Source organism: Rosa rugosa, chromosome 1 (assembly GCF_958449725.1).
Source record: "Rosa rugosa chromosome 1, drRosRugo1.1, whole genome shotgun sequence".
Taxonomy (NCBI): Eukaryota; Viridiplantae; Streptophyta; class Magnoliopsida; order Rosales; family Rosaceae; genus Rosa; species Rosa rugosa.
In genome coordinates this window covers 64,842,998-64,858,397 of record NC_084820.1, presented here as the reverse complement: position 1 = coordinate 64,858,397, position 15,400 = coordinate 64,842,998, and the positions used below count along the sequence as shown (strand labels likewise).

Here is a 15,400-nt window from a genome sequence, read left to right as displayed (position 1 = left end):
CCTGAGGAATTAAAAATCACACCCCGAAAAACGAGGCTCAACAGGGTCTCTCTTTTCTTTGCGATCTTTCCCACTCAAAGCAAGAAATAATCAGGCCAATCATCTTTCAGAACAAAAAGATGAAGGCCCAAACTGAAAATGAAAATGGGAAACAGTACAGCTGTCCAAGCCCAAAGCAAAACTCTCTCAGCCCAATTCCAATGCCAAGCCCAGTCAATCCACCTAGGGCAAACTCGAAGTGAGAAGACAGCCCTGCCCCCACTACCGACCACCACCCGCCGGAGGACGGCGCCCGTTTTGCCACCTTCACTGGTGGGGCCCGATTCCAGGCGAACCAGTTCAGACGACGAGCAAAACGCCAAAGACCCGATCTCATCCCCTTCCTGCCATCGAGCTTCATCACAATATGCGCATACACCGATGTCAGAGCTCGCAGCCAACATCCCGGCCACCGGGTTACCACCAGCAAAAGCAGCTGCTTCTGATGAGTAGAAAGAAGTCATCCGCCCCACCAACAGAGAGTCCGAGCCCGAGGGAAACAGAGTCGGTCTCATCTCCGGCAGCCTCAGATCTCCATTAGAGATGGCAGACCCCGAGGTCAAGCAAACCAGCAGATCATCGTCATCCACCACAGCAAGGTCACCGACATCCCAACCCAAGATCGGATCACCGCTCATCCGCCACCTAGATGCCATCCCTGCAAAAGAGGCCGCATCTTTCACTTCACCAACTAGTTTGGCCGCGGAAACAACAGCGCCCCCACCCCATGAAATCAACACCGTCTCAGCGCCACCCAGCGCAATGAAGAAGAGAATAAGCAGACCCAAGTCTGCCATAACCGCCATTGACGAGCAACAACGAGCATACGAGAAACTGCCGCCCTTGGGAAGAGGATTCCGAAACCCTAGCAGAGCGCTAGGTCAAGACGACGGCCTTTTGTAATTAAAAAAGCTTAAAAGTGGGTGGATCACACCTAATTAATTATATTGAGGCCTTTTGTGATTAAAACCCAACACCTAACAGGTAGTTAAGTTAGGACAGTATCAGTACAATGGTGGTTCACGAGCCATACTTGTCCAATTGCATCTCCAAAAAAAAAAAAAAAAAAAAACGCTTAGCACAATGTCTTTGTTTGTATTATACACCTTTTTTTCTTTAAATTTAAAATTTAAAATTTAAAATCAAATCAATTACGCAATAATCAAAATCTCACACATTAATTTAAGGGGTTTTGTCCATTTACCCCATTTCTAGGGATTTTTTTCCCACTTACCCCATTAAGTTTTTTTAATTCTCTCTTACCCAATACACTCTAAGAGAGTCTTCCCTAATACCCCATTAAGATTTTTTTTTTGTTTTTAATTTTTTTTTAATACCATTTTACCCCTCACCCCTTTGTTACTTAGAGAGAGAGATAGAGAAAATGGAAGAGAGAGAAACCATAGGAGACTTCGCCGGAGCCCGTCACTGGCCGCCGGAATCCGGTCACCGGTCGCCGGAATCCGGTCAACTTTCGCCGGAATCCGGCCAACTTTCGCCGGTCACCAGCTGCCGCCCACCGGAATTTGCTTAAAATCTCACCGGAAAGTTTTTTTGCCCTCAATAGACATCTATTGCCCCCTAATAGAGGGGCAATAGACGTCTATTGACCCCCAATAGACGACTATCAGCCATGTATTGCCCCCCAGTAGACGTCTATTGCCCTCCAATAGACGTTTAGATTACCGAAATGGTAATTAATCTTCCTAAAACTACACAAATAAAACTTTGATTAAAGAAAAAAAACGAGGAGATTACATCAATTCAAAACGTCTATTGCCCCCCAATAGATGTCTATTACCCCCCAATAGACGCTTTAACAGATGTCTATTGCCCCAATAGAACTTTTTTTTCTTCATTTTTTCTTTCTATCCGGGCATTCTGCACCATTTTACCCAAAAAAAAAAAAAACAGAGAAATTGATTGAGTCACCCAATGAAAAGCTCTGGGCACCCATGTCCTCTTCTCCATTCCTGTTGCAGTCGGAGTCGACTTCTTCTTCTTTCTGTTGGGCCTTCTGTCTTGCAACCACCATCCAAATTTTGAAGAAAAAAAAAATAACGAAACAAATCATACCCAAACAGACATTACAATGCAAACTCTGAGCTACTATTGAAAATCCACCCAATGACAACTCCTAACATGTTTCAAGGTATCAAATTTTAACTCACTCCCAATTTTGCAGAAGGGAGATCAGAAGAGAGATTCAGAGCAGACTATTGAACAAAACCAGTTGGAAGGTGAGACACCGAGGCTATTTGTACAGTTTGACTTGTGTGCAGAAGAAGCCATCACCGGCACAATCACGACGGGTCGACCACGAACAAATTCTCGGAGCTGAGCCAAGCCACTAGCCCACGGTCGAGCTGGCCGGACATGGAGAGACTGGGCCGAACAAGAACCATCTATCCCCGCTTCGAAGTACCCTGAAATTGGACCTGAATCTTGCCGGAGATGACTGTTCTCCGGTGGGCTGCAGTGGAATCGAGGCGAAAGAGGCTTGTCCCCGGCGTCGTGATCTCCGGCGGAGACATTGTTTTTCGAGGTGTGGAGAAGGTGGCGGAGGAGTGAGTTCGACGGCGGCAGGAAGCTGAAGAAGTCGCGGTTCCAGATCGACCTTGATCGTCAGCGAGAACGAGATGTCAAGGGTGAGCTTCTCCGACGAGTTGGACTCCGATTTGGTTGAGTTGGATCCGGCCGGGTCGGAGGGGAAGAGGAAGAACACGGTGACGGAGCCTTCGAGAGAGAGAGAGAGAGAGGAGAGAGAGAGAGAGATCTGAGAGCAATGAGAGATCGATGGCATTGATGTAGTTTTTTGATTAGGCTGAGGTCAAAATTGTTATTTCACTTCAAATTGTGTTAGTGGGAATAAAAATCTGTTGTTGGGGTAAGTGGGATAATTTTTGTCAATTTTGGTGCTTTGGGTCAAGGACCCTTAATTTAAAATATATTTGATAAAGGAACCTATTTTCTATATCTTGATAAAACTATAACATTTATAAGAAATACCTATAACCAATGAGTGATAATGATCAAAACTATGTCTCACAGTGGTAAATACTAAATAGTTTACTTTATGTTGATCCTACCTACCACTCTTCTTTTCTATTATTAAGGTTAATGAAAAGGCATTCTTTTTAAAGTTGAAAGTGCTAAGTCCAAGCAAAAGGGTGAAAGTTGAAATAGAAGCATCAAGACTTGAAGCACCCAAATTCTACTATTATATAATCAACAAACAACAAAATTATATCATAACCATCCAGACTCACAATTAACAACATTGCTCGAGTATTTGTCAAAAAAAAAAAAAAAAAAAAAAAAAACATTGCTCAAGTATTGTCCAAAAAAAAAAAAAAAGACACGCTGCTCAAAAGCAAACTAAAAAACACAAAAAAATTGCTGCCTTTCGGATTCGAACCCGCAGCAGTGTGATAAGCGAGTTTACCGACCATCGCACAACCATGGAATTTTGTTTCAGCTTCGTAGTTACACACATGGCAGTTATATTCAAAACTAAAAAACGCCGTTGCCGGGGATCGAACCCGGGTCACCCGCGTGACAGGCGGGAATACTTACCACTATACTACAACGACTTTGTTGTTAGATTTGTCTTCTCTATTTGATTAAACGCTTCTAAAGTTTATTCTGCATTTGATCAAGTTGATCCCGGACTGAAGTCACCTGAAATGTCGCTTTATACCTCTGTTTACTGTAATTTCTTCTCATCATGTATCAATCGTATGCGTTGAAACATACACCAGTTGAAAAGTGAAAATATCCTCTACATTTTCTTTCACTCCTGTTATAGTTTTGCCAGGCAGTTGAGACTTGAGAACGTGGAAAAGAAGAAGATGAAAACCCCGGCAAATCGACGACTGGTTGAAAATCATTCAATAGACTGAGTAGACTATGAAACTTCCTCTAGAACTTGGCCGACCAATACCAGTAAAAGCAGAGTATCCTTATGGAGTACACAGGTAATACAGTTCAACCTAGTGCAAAAGTTGGTCTTGAACTTGAAGAATGTAGCAGTTAGCATTAACAATTTTGAATGATTTATATTGAGTAAAACAACTATACTACAACACAACTAGAAATGGAAATAAGTACCCATCTTACAACCACTACCAATGTTTCTATTTGGCCAGTCCACTACCCATGCTTGATGTTGCAAAAGCTATCAGCATTCTTGACCACAAAAAAGTTGGTTCTCCTCGTGTGCCCCGGTTCTATAGTGGGAGTGTAGTAGTAACGTCATGACCGAAAACCAAAAGAGTGTTACAAGCTACCATGTCTGAAATCAATGGAAATTGCATCGTTGCAACAAAGGATGAGTATAATCAATAAATTTCTCCCAAAGGGGCTTGTACTTTTCCATCCCAATCTTCAACCACGGTTTTGAGTTTCCATTGTAGTGCAGCACAGCACCCTTCTCTATCAAATGAGGATCAACAGTTGTGTACCCTAAACCCAAAACATGCCATGAGGGCTCCAAAGGCTCAGTCAGTCCATAGAATGTCAACAATCCAGGTGGCAATGTGCCAAGTTTCCACAGTGTCCGATCAACATTTCTTTCCTGCCAGTAATGGTAGATGCCAGTAACATTCCTATTCCTCCACTGAACCAAATCAAACACATTCATTCCAAATGCCCATCCACAGGCATCGGGATCAAAATGTGATCGTATGAGAGGGTGAGAGTAGTTCAGATATTTATGGTATCTGTGAAACGTCTCCATGCATGTCTCGACTGCTCCATTTACATTACCATTCAAATCAATTGAGAACAGACCAGACAGATCCTTCTGGACAACAACATCATCATCAAGGAATACCACCTTCTTCAGGGCAGGAAAGACTTCTGGAATATAAAACCGCAGATGGTTAAGCATAGAAAGATACTTTGGGTTCCGAAACTTGATTGGTGTCCGGCCATCATCACTGTTTCCAGAAAAATAGTAACTTTGAGTTTCAGAGTCTTGGAGCTGCTTAAGCACAGGAACATAAGAAGCATTCAGCCATTTGAAGTCCTCAAACTTTTGAACCTCGACAGTCACTCCTCTGAAGCTGTTCATAGAAAACCAGGCCTTCATTGCAGCATAGTTGATTTCATCGGTTACAAGATGGAAGACGACCTTATCTGGATTGTTGGAACTTAATGCTGTTGAATTGACCACAACTGAAGTTGCCAGGATGTTGTCAGAGAATACACAGAAATGATAGAGATTGTTATCCTTTACTTTCATGTCTATTTTTCTGTCCTTGAGTTTCCTCTGTAGATTTGGGTGTCTGAACCATTCACTAGTCAGCTGAATACCAAGGCAGTAAAGACTTTTCGGGACTTCCTCAGCTGCTATCTGTCCATACTTGGAACTTTTCTCACTCACAGAACTCATCTGTTCTTCCAGAGATTGTATTTTGGCTTTATGTCTCATAATCATGGTTGCACTATCGTAATGGAGCAGCTGTGCTTGGTACAGTACAAGTGCCATATCACGGATTGCAGTTTCTGATTCTCTGGCTGTCAAAGGTCTCCTTGTCGCAGCATTTGACAGCAGAATCTGTGAGTTGCGGATCTGGGCACTTAACTCCCAAGCAAACTGAAGGTTGTTGCTCTCTTTGGCAATCACAACAAAAGCTTTTGCCAGAGCTATTTGGTCACTGATCTGCCTGGTGACTGAGTTGGGGCTCAACATTTCTTCAGTAATGTTCAGGCCTTCCATAACTCTATCATGCCTATATCTCTGCAGAAGGAAGACAAAGCACATATATCTTATTATACAAAAAAAAAAGGGAACACGTATACAGAAAGAACATGAGATAAAACTAAAATTTCATATACAACAGAAAGGAGAAACAAAAATTCAATTCATCTTCCACTGTCTTATGATATCGATACCACCGTGACAAACTTTTCCCAGCAATCTAAATAATACTAATTTACTATATCTTTGTTTATTACCTTCCCTAATTCCACACCACATAAGCACTATACAAGAGCAGTAATCAATTCCTAAAACAATAAAAACAAGATATCTGTGGCCAACCCTTTCAGGAAGCATCTGGAAGTGATAAGGATCATGTGAGACTACATCTAGATCAAGCTAAATCTCAAGCTTAAAGAACTCCATAATGTGCTGCAGAAATAAAAATAGTAATCAAAATATACAAACCCAATTAGCTCAAGCAGCTAAGAACACCAAACAATACACAATTGGATTCTAAAGCTTACATCTTTGTATTGTTTCAGCACCCAAATTAAAAACTCATGCCTATCACTATCCACTATTTCCAACCAAGTTCATTACTTAAAACCACAAAACTAACCAAAGCAAAGCAAAATAGGGTAGAGAAGTAAACATACTGTGGCTATTACAGGTCTGGATTCAATCTGAGTGCCTCTGCTCAAAGTATAGATAAACAGCAACACTGCAACCCCACACAGAACCCACCAAAACGCATTGGGAAACCTTCTGGCCCTCAATGGCCGCCGGAAGTCCGCCGCTCTCCGCCTCATTCTCTACCCAAATCTGAAATATCCGGCCGTCGGTGATTGGAGATCGCCAGATGGGATCAAGCTTGGTGATTGGATCTTACTACTGACGGGCCAAAGATTGAGACTTTGAGACGAGAATTGGGATTGGGGATTAGGGTTTTCTCGGATTGGCGGAGATTTGGCGAACCGTAAAGGAATGCAATAAGAGAGGAGAAGCTAAGCTAAGTTCTACTTCTTCTTCAGTCTTCGCTTGCAGACAATGACAGTTGGGAGTTTTGTGTAATTGTGTGGAGTAAGAGTGCTTCTGCTTCTTCTGGGTTGTCACCATAATCAAATGGTCTAATTGCACGTGTACTTTTGTTTTATTTTTTGGGTGTTTTTGGTTCATTGAGAATGACTATGAGATCAAGTTGATGATCCCATCTGAACAGTTTAGGTGTCATATTGATTTGATCTCACACAGCTTCCATTGGTATTGATCTGTTTTGTGCATATGGTTCTACACTGAAATCCTTTTATGCTCATGCGATAATCGCAAGTTTTGTAACCGTCAAGTTTGATGAAAAGTAAAAATTTGTTAAGTCACGTATCCCGTAATATGTGAAAATTTTGATTTTAATTACTATCAATGAGTATAATCTCTTAAAGTCCATTTATAACTTTATATGGCTATGAAACGAGGCATTGAATTGTTACAATAAAAGTGAATCGTTTGTTCCCAGAAATCTTACCATGTAATGTCTAAGGACTACTCTTTCATGTGTTAATTCGTAATGTGCATATGTTTGATACTGAAAGGGCCATTTAATAGACCTTGAATCCCCCTAGAAGTTGTAAGCCTAGTGTGGTTTACGGAATTAGAGTTATGGATATGAAATTCAATCATTTCTTGTGTTTGAGATGCAAAACGAAAAAAAATACTTTCCTTAATGAAGGGAAAATATGAGAGAAAGTGATTTTATTCATACCCCAAGAGATTCATTTTCTCCTGTTCTTACAACTTTCCTAATGTTACCAACACTGGAAAGAAAAATTCATGGAACTTCATCCCATAAAGAGACAAAGAAATTACTTTCCTTTTTGCAACTCAAACGAGGCCTAAGAGTGAGAAATGACAAAGTCTTAAACTTTGAATCCCCCCACATTAGTTGGATGGAGATCTAGGGTCATTGAGCAAGTTTAGGAATCTAGCCTCAACTAATACTTTTGGATATAGCATTTGGTAGCACCACTAGGTCGTAAATAGGAATGTGCGACAATGTTTGATTTTGTCGATCATGAAAATCTTCATGTCATCGATTGGAGTTGGTGCACAATTGCGCTTGTTTGGTCTCGAAACTCTTCATCACCAACGACGTTGTTTCTGCAGGGAATTGACACACGCTTAAACTAAGCATTTGTTCCTAGATGCTTGGTGGTTTCCCATTCGAGAAACCTTTTCCTTGTTTAAAATACCAAGGTAACCGCACAGTTGAGAAACTTAACCAATCGGTTGCATGGCGCTATATAGTTTGCTGGTTTATAGATTTATGTTCACAGAAAGTATTAACAGATATGGTGCAAACATCGACCGATGATCAAACCTTCAAAGCATACCTACACATCAGCTTTGAAGAGACACTGGTGACACGACAAAGGCTTTGGAACTCCTTCGCCTTCGTCTATAGAAAGAACACAATTCTTGCCAAGAGATACAACTTAAGGTTCTTCTACCTCAGAAAAATCGTGTAGCAAAATGGATATAGAAAGGACTAGTGTCAGGGTAAAGTGAATTGCACACATAACATTCGATACCAGAACCCTCCATCCAAAATAGTTCTTATTGCAAAACTTTAAAGTCAATGCCATACCTTTCATGATCAAATATTCCCTCAGTTTGATCCAAATTCGACAATCCAATGATTTTGTGAATATTAATTTACAACAAAGACCAACTCTAAAGAACATAGAACGTAATACTCTAAAGAGCTAACGAACATAGAACGTAATACTCTAAAGAGCGTAGAACTCATTATATGACCTAAACAAAATGATGGTCTTTAAAAAGGTCTGTACCTGCCTTCTACGGTGAAAAGAGTATGAGCTAGAGCAGGAGTACTGAAAAACGGGAGCTTAACATACTTGCCAGCAAGAGCACACCTTATGCACTCCAACAAGATCAAAATGTACAGGAATGCCACAGCCGCCCAATACTCTATGCCAAATGTACCATTGAAGTGTATAAGCGGAAAGAAATTGCTCGACTGCGCTACCACTTGCAGCATCGTTTCTAATAACATGGCCATAATAACATGGTACCTAAAGAAGTGAGGCCACTGTTTCTTCTTCACCACTCCAAAATATGCCACCATGACATATGTCATTGTGAACCACTGTGGTAACCTCTTTATTGCTCCGGGGACAAAATAAATCAAATCTCCAAAAAGTTGATAGTGTTCTGCAAAGGGTTGAATATAAAAGCCAACCTCGGACATCTGCAAAGATGCTAAATAAGGGAGACATGCTAAAGTTCTCCACCACCACTCTGGCTTCTCAGTCATTTTCGGGAAAGGTATAGTGATTGAACTATTATCCTTCTTTGCTTGTACCAATGTTGAAGATTTGCGTTGTCTGAGTAGGATGGATGTTTTCTGTGACCGGCCAGCTTCATTCCCCCTTAGCACTGTGGATGATGCAGCAGAAAGGTCCAAGCTTGGCAATCCTGAAACTGACACAGAAAAAATGGAGCATTTCATCCATATCTGGGTAGATATGCGGAAACTTTATACATGTCATATCAAAAGACTATCATCATACAAACATTAAATTGTTTTCAAAGTAGTTTCTTTGATAAATGCTCGAAAGGATGTCTGCATTTCATCACCATTAGTTTAAAAGTAATTTCAGGATCTACAATGAGACCAAGGATTGGCTTGATGCAATATTGTTTTTTTTTTTAATTAGTTTTTCTTGTCAGAAACAAGGGATGATACTTGTTAAGAAATTTGATATACCTCTGGGCAGTACAGGCAGAAGTTGATTAGGTGGTCTGCTGGTTGAAAATATAGGCAGTGACTTTGGAGTGAAGTTGCATGCAACCCTGTTTGGCTTGGTGAGTTGTCTAAGATTTACATCCCTGTACCTAGTAAAAAACCAACAGCACATAAGAAGTTTATCATGAACTACGCCTGTAGGAGCATAAGATACATATACGTTCATATCAATAACCGCCTTGTGATTCAGTGATAGAATACTGCTCATTAAATTTCCCTACTCTATAAACTTCCAATTTAATTAACTATTTTCTAAATGAAACACATGAAACTAATCAAAACGAAATTGATGCAGTCGATGCTAAAGTACTGAAGAAAAAGGTTTAAAATACTGAGGGGCACGGTAAACAGTTGATATCCATCTTTCGAAGCTCAAAACAGGGCTTCACAGAATGTCTCTAGCATTACAATTCAGTAATGCTCCTACGTATCTATCTCCATTATCCAGGTGGTAATTGCAGACTCAAGGAAACTGGTTCCATTGGTTAAGAAGTCAAACTGGCAACACTCTCGTCAAAAAGCTCCCTGCTTCTATCTTACTAACCACTTTGTGTATCATCTTTTGATAGATACATAGATTTCCGAGTAAGAATACTTCATTCCAGAAGGTTATAGAGATGAATGATCAGCGTTACCACAAAGTAGGTGCTAAAAGTCCAATATAGTAGATTTAGTTATTGCAAATTCATCCGGATCATCCACATTGAAAAGAACCAACTTTGTGATAAATTGTAGAAGGCCCTTACCATTCATGACTGTCAAACCCTGTATCAGATTACAATCTTCACCTAAGTGCCTAACTGCCTAACTTCCTAATGCTGCAATAATGTAACCGAGAAGCATGTATAACCAATCATTATGTTTAAACTTCTATGGGATCAGGATAATGCAAACAAAGACGAAAACAAAGACCATAGACAAAACAAACACCAAAAATGAATCATAAACCAAAGAAATGAGACCAAAAACAAACTATATTTCGGAGAATTCCAGGGTAGGCAGCCTCCATTATAGACAAGAAACAAAATTTCCGGAAAAGTCCACACAATTTTATATGTATCTAATTCAGCCAAACATCTAATCATATACTGTTAAACCAGACCTACTTTCCTTTCCTTTCCTTTCCTAAGTTCTTAACACATATTAACAGTAAACAATTGATCCAGATGTAAACATTTGTAAATAACATCAATACAAACCCTATTAACAATTCCAAGAAAATATCAGCTTCCAACTCCAGAGATCACAAAACAATCATAAAATCCAAAACCAAAAACAGAGTTAGCCCGAGCAGAAAACCAAAAATTCAGCTCTAACAAAAATTAACAAACATGGGTTCCTTCCCCTGAATCAAGTAGCCGATTTTGAGCTTAACCCAACATTCTTTATGTGATTCATTACCAAAAGCCTAAATTTTTTCCTTCTTTTCCCTTTTCTTTTTTCCTTTTCGAAAAAGAAGAAGAAAGAATTCGTGTGTAAACGAAGGTGGCTTTAAGGCGTACCGAGAGGTGATGCGAGAAGGAGGAGTGAGAAAGATGGTCTGGCCGCAGCTCAAGGCGGTCGCCATTGGTCCTGGGGATGTGTAGAGGTTTCGAGCCCTTATTTTCAGAGATACTCGGCGCCGTCGGCTTTTCTTTGCATGCACGAATGGTCCCAAAACTCTATTATATACTTCCTCTGGGCCTTTCTTGTGATTACCTAAACTTCTGGGTAACTCCCATCTTTATCAATTAGTTTTTTTTTTTTTTTTCATCAACCAATCCAACTATCCAACATAAAATCCCTCGCACTGTTTTATAAACTCTAGAAGAAAATAATAGTGTAATTGAAAAACGAACAACTACATGAATTGTCATGGATATGTTTCTTAAGCAATTGTTAAGGGTAAGTACGCAAATTAGGGAGAAATTCAGGGCTCATTTGTAAATATAGCAAATAAGGGGCACATTGGGAAGGAATTAAAATTGAGTCGAAGAAATCTGACATTCTAGACACCTCCTAGTACCAAACTCTTTGTATGTTCACATTCTCTTTTATTTACAAAGGATGCCTAAAAGATCTAAAACGAAAAGAAGAGAAACCTTGGTTATAACTTATAACTCTCCTGATATACGAACATAGGGGTGGGCATTTTAGCCCGAAAGTCCGAAAACCCGGACCGAATCGAACCGGACCTGAAGGTCCGGGCTGGGCTTTGAGAAAAAAAAAACACAAACAATGAAAGCCCGGACCAATTGCTTTTAAACGGGCCGGTCCCGGGCCCTGTTAGTCATAAGGCTGAAAGCCCGAAGAAAGGCCCGAAGTCATATAACCTAATAACCCTACATCTCTAGGTATACTATCTTGACTCTTACTCGTAGCCTTCTTCTGGAAATTGACCCCGACCCTTTCCCAACCCTTTCCCAAATGCAACCCCAACCCCGACCCCTTCCTAAACTGGCAATCTGCAGCCTTCTTCTTCGATTCCCTTCGCAATGCCAACAAGAACCCTTCGAAGCCCTCAACAAGAACCATTCCCAGTTTCCCTTAGCAGCTCGAAAACCGCGATTTCCAATTTTCGAATTCGAACTTCATGAGGTCCCGATTTGGTACATGAGGTCCCGATTTCCAGAAAACCTTGATTTCCCGATTTCGATTTCCAGAAAACCCCGATTTCCCGATTTCGAATTCGAAAACCCCAACTGGAGGAAACCCAGCAATCCCTAGCCCTCAATCCCTTCTGGCCTTCTTCGATCAACTCGAACCCACTCGAAGCCCTCAAATTCCTAGCTTTCCCGATTTCGAATTTGAAAACCCCAATTGGAGGAAACCCAGCAATCCCTAGCCCTCAATCCCTTCTGGCCTTCTTCGATACTAACTCGAAACCCCAAGCCTTCTTCGAAAACTAACCCCAATCCCTTCTGTGCATTGTGATCTGCAATTTTGCAGCTTTGCTTGTCCTAGACAATTTATGTTTTGCTCTTCTTGTTCTTGGATATTGCTGGAAAATGGAAACTTCGGTAAATGTGATCTATGCTTGCTTGCTATGCTTGTGTGCCTGCAGGTTTGTGTGATTATGATTTATACTGCTTGCTGTGCTTGCTTGCTGTATATGCTTGTTTAAATTGTTCTTCCAAACCAGAAAATCAGAAACATGATGAAACTGTGGAGAAAATGAAGGCAAGAAAAATAAGATTTTTGGGCCCGAAAACCCGACAGGACCGGCCCGGGCCCGCATGGTCCGGTCCTTCACGGTCCCTATAATTGAAAAACATTATTTGAGCCCGGCCCGAAAAAAAAGGGCTTGGTCCCGGGCCTAGCAAATTGACATGCGGTCCCGGCTCGTGCCCAGCCCTATGTAACGAACATCACATTATTAAAAAAAAAAAAAAAAAAAGCATCACATTGAGATTTCCTACCAATGCATTTATTAATTATTAATCAAATAAACACACAGTAATTACCAAATATAAATTGACACGGAGAGAAAAGAGGAAAGAAAATTATAGATTGGAGTTGATTTAACTTTAGCTTAGGGTTTTTTTTTTTCACTTAGTGACCTTAATTGTAATTTTGTTAGTCTTAGTGGTTCCAAATTTCCAATACCGTTAATATATATATATATATATATATATATATATATATATATATATATATATATATATATATATTTTGCCGAGCTTTGTCACGCAAGCTTATAACCCAAGTGGGGGCATGAGGGTGTTGGAACTTTGGTTCAGCATTAGCTAGTCGGGTTCGGAATGGCTATATTCTGACCCGCCCGTTCCAAGCGAGGAGTTGGGCTATGTAGCTTGGGCGAAGGCTCTGGGCTGCACCGTTCCTAGAGAGGAGGGCAATGCGTGAGGCTGGTTTCATAGAGCAGCGATCACCTCCCTCTCTTTGCAGTGGAAGGATAACGGGTCGGTGCCTTCGGGATCCACCATGGCCCGCTAGGCTGTTCCATTCGAACCAACACTTTAAAAAAAAAAAAAAAAAAAAATTTTTTTGGGTCAAAGTACAGTATTGAATCTTAGTTGGTTAAAGATCATCAAGACTTCCTTAAATTCAAAGATTTGGAAGGGACACAAGAAATAGCGCACAAGTTATGGCCAATTTCGATGGTCTAGCGTCTAGTCCGCGAATCATTTAGATTCTGGCTTTAGGATTTGATATCTTACAATTAATTAAGGTTCTTGGAGATTTACAAGATTTGCAGGAAGAGCCTTGTCCTAATCCAGCAAGGATTCGGAAAAAAAAACCCATACCTATCTAGGTTAGGTAAGGCGTCGCATTATTCAACGCGAGCTCTTTTCCATTATAAGGTTCACCCTTCTTCTTCCTCTTCAAGTGCATGTTAGGGATTTTCAGTGGTAAGGGAGCGAAGATTTTAGTAGTGCTCAAGGGCTGTGGTCTTACCGATCATGGCTAAGAAGAGAAAAATATCAGGCAGCTGCAACATGGCAAACAGAAATAAAAGGATAAAAAAGGAGGAGGAGGTTCAAAGCCAAAACACCGGGGGTATGGTGGTGGACACATACACATCCCAATTACCCGAACTTGTCATCAACCAAATCTTCTCTCATCTTTCCACCAAGTCCGCCATTAGGGCAAGCATTCTTTCTAAGGAATGGGCAAGCGTGTGTTCTTCAGTTCTCATTTTAGATATCGATGAGGATGAAGGGAAGAAGCAAAGTGCTGATCACAGGGATCGACGTAGAAAGTTCCTTAAGTTCTTGAGCAATTGTTTGAAGATCCGTGAGAAAGAAAAGTACCTGGAGAAGTTCAGGCTCCGTATGAGTTATTTTGGAGGTGACTGTGCCATAAATAAGTCATTGAGTTTTGCTTTGGAAAGAAACGTTAAAGAGTTGGATATTTGCTTCAAAAGAGAGAACGAGGTCAGAAAAGGCAGATACTATTGCTTACAGCAGACAGCTCTCAATAATGCAAAATCTTTAACCATTTTGAAGTTGGAGTATTTGAAAATAGAAGAGGACAGCATCGACACTATAAGCCTTCCGTCTTTGAAAACTTTGTCTCTAAAAGCTGTGAAATTCATGACTAACACTGGATTCTCACGCTTATATTCGGGGTGTCCTTCCATCGAGTATTTGTCATTAACTTCGTGTCACGGCTGGGATGTTAGACTTTCAAGTTTGGGGCTCAAACACTTGGAAATTCTGTGTTGCGAAATCAAACTTAAAGTCGAAGCAACAAACCTTGAATCCTTTAAATTCCGTGGTGACAATGGACTTCGTCATCATATCATTGACATGCGCAAAAACTTCTACATTGCCTCTTGTCAAACCCTCAGAAGTCTTGAGTTCTCTCATGCACACTTTGCAATTGGATGGTTCAAAGGCCTCGATTCGAGATTTCCTCTTCTTGAGAGGTTGGTTTTACATACATGCTTCAGCTACTCGGGGATTATCAACATCTTTAGCCAGCATCTGAAAAGCTTTGTGTTTCATGAATGCGGAAACATTTTGTCTAATTTTTCTATGACTGCTCCAAATTTATCGGAGGCTACAATCACAATTGAAGAGAGAAGAGACTATGATCGCCTGAGAAATTTTCTTGGAAATTTTGATTGCTCTAAGAAAATACGTCTACATGTTAATGAGACTGAGGTATGTATCTTTCCGGAGGAAATGAGAAAGAAATACTCTCCACCATTACCTAGTCTCAAGCATCTTGAGGTAGAGATAGATACTTTTACAACCGTAGTAACTCATTCGGCCTTGATGGACTCCTTACGGTGGATGGCACCGTCTCTGGAGTTTCTATCCATAAACAGAATTCATTACATATATGATAGTAGAATTAGTTAATAAAAGTACTCTACAATTTGTACATAG

At 40.5% G+C, this 15,400-nt stretch overlaps 3 protein-coding genes and 1 non-coding gene across 7 annotated transcripts; 1 reads left to right on the top strand and 3 right to left on the bottom strand.

The window, feature by feature from the left end:
* Window positions 1–3,560: 3,560 nt before the first annotated feature.
* On the bottom strand, window positions 3,561–3,632 carry TRNAD-GUC (transfer RNA aspartic acid (anticodon GUC)). Its single transcript has one exon. It is a non-coding gene; the product is annotated as a tRNA-Asp (tRNA).
* Window positions 3,633–3,961: 329 nt separating this feature from the next.
* Window positions 3,962–6,896, bottom strand: LOC133726134 (probable galacturonosyltransferase 10). Its single transcript, XM_062153608.1, has 2 exons — window positions 6,403–6,896; window positions 3,962–5,782 (listed from the first exon to the last, which is right to left on the bottom strand). Exons 1-2 carry the CDS (start codon window positions 6,553–6,555, stop codon window positions 4,340–4,342), a joined length of 1,596 nt encoding a protein of 531 aa, XP_062009592.1. The 5' UTR covers window positions 6,556–6,896; the 3' UTR covers window positions 3,962–4,339.
* A 1,454-nt stretch (window positions 6,897–8,350) lies between these two features.
* LOC133744792 (protein TIC 20-IV, chloroplastic) lies at window positions 8,351–11,217 on the bottom strand. 4 transcript variants are annotated; one of them, XM_062172837.1, is made up of 3 exons: window positions 11,069–11,217; window positions 9,528–9,655; window positions 8,351–9,241 (listed from the first exon to the last, which is right to left on the bottom strand). In XM_062172837.1, the coding sequence occupies exons 1-3, from the start codon at window positions 11,131–11,133 to the stop codon at window positions 8,574–8,576; spliced, it is 861 nt and encodes a 286-aa protein (XP_062028821.1). In that variant the 5' UTR covers window positions 11,134–11,217; the 3' UTR covers window positions 8,351–8,573. The 4 variants fall into 4 exon arrangements, with proteins under 4 accessions (XP_062028821.1, XP_062028827.1, XP_062028839.1 ...); XM_062172843.1 differs by having other exon boundaries at window positions 8,351–9,235; XM_062172855.1 differs by having other exon boundaries at window positions 8,351–9,235; window positions 9,528–9,649; window positions 11,069–11,212.
* A 2,749-nt stretch (window positions 11,218–13,966) lies between these two features.
* Window positions 13,967–15,373, top strand: LOC133733052 (F-box/FBD/LRR-repeat protein At3g26920-like). Its single transcript, XM_062160666.1, has one exon. It carries the CDS (start codon window positions 13,967–13,969, stop codon window positions 15,371–15,373), a length of 1,407 nt encoding a protein of 468 aa, XP_062016650.1.
* Window positions 15,374–15,400: the final 27 nt, after the last annotated feature.

Bases quoted from the DNA above. Each gene is read 5' to 3' on its own strand.
- LOC133726134 (XM_062153608.1), bottom strand. From the start codon at position 6,555: ATGAGGCGGAGAGCGGCGGACTTCCGGCGGCCATTGAGGGCCAGAAGG. The intron at 5,783-6,402 runs GTATGTTTACTT...TTCCTTCTGCAG, and splicing joins CCAGACCTGTAATAGCCACA to AGATATAGGCATGATAGAGT.
- LOC133744792 (XM_062172837.1), bottom strand. From the start codon at position 11,133: ATGGCGACCGCCTTGAGCTGCGGCCAGACCATCTTTCTCACTCCTCCT. The intron at 9,656-11,068 runs GTACGCCTTAAA...GTTTTTTACTAG, and splicing joins CCTTCTCGCATCACCTCTCG to GTACAGGGATGTAAATCTTA. The intron at 9,242-9,527 runs GTATATCAAATT...TTTCTGTGTCAG, and splicing joins TCTGCCTGTACTGCCCAGAG to TTTCAGGATTGCCAAGCTTG.
- LOC133733052 (XM_062160666.1), top strand. From the start codon at position 13,967: ATGGCTAAGAAGAGAAAAATATCAGGCAGCTGCAACATGGCAAACAGA.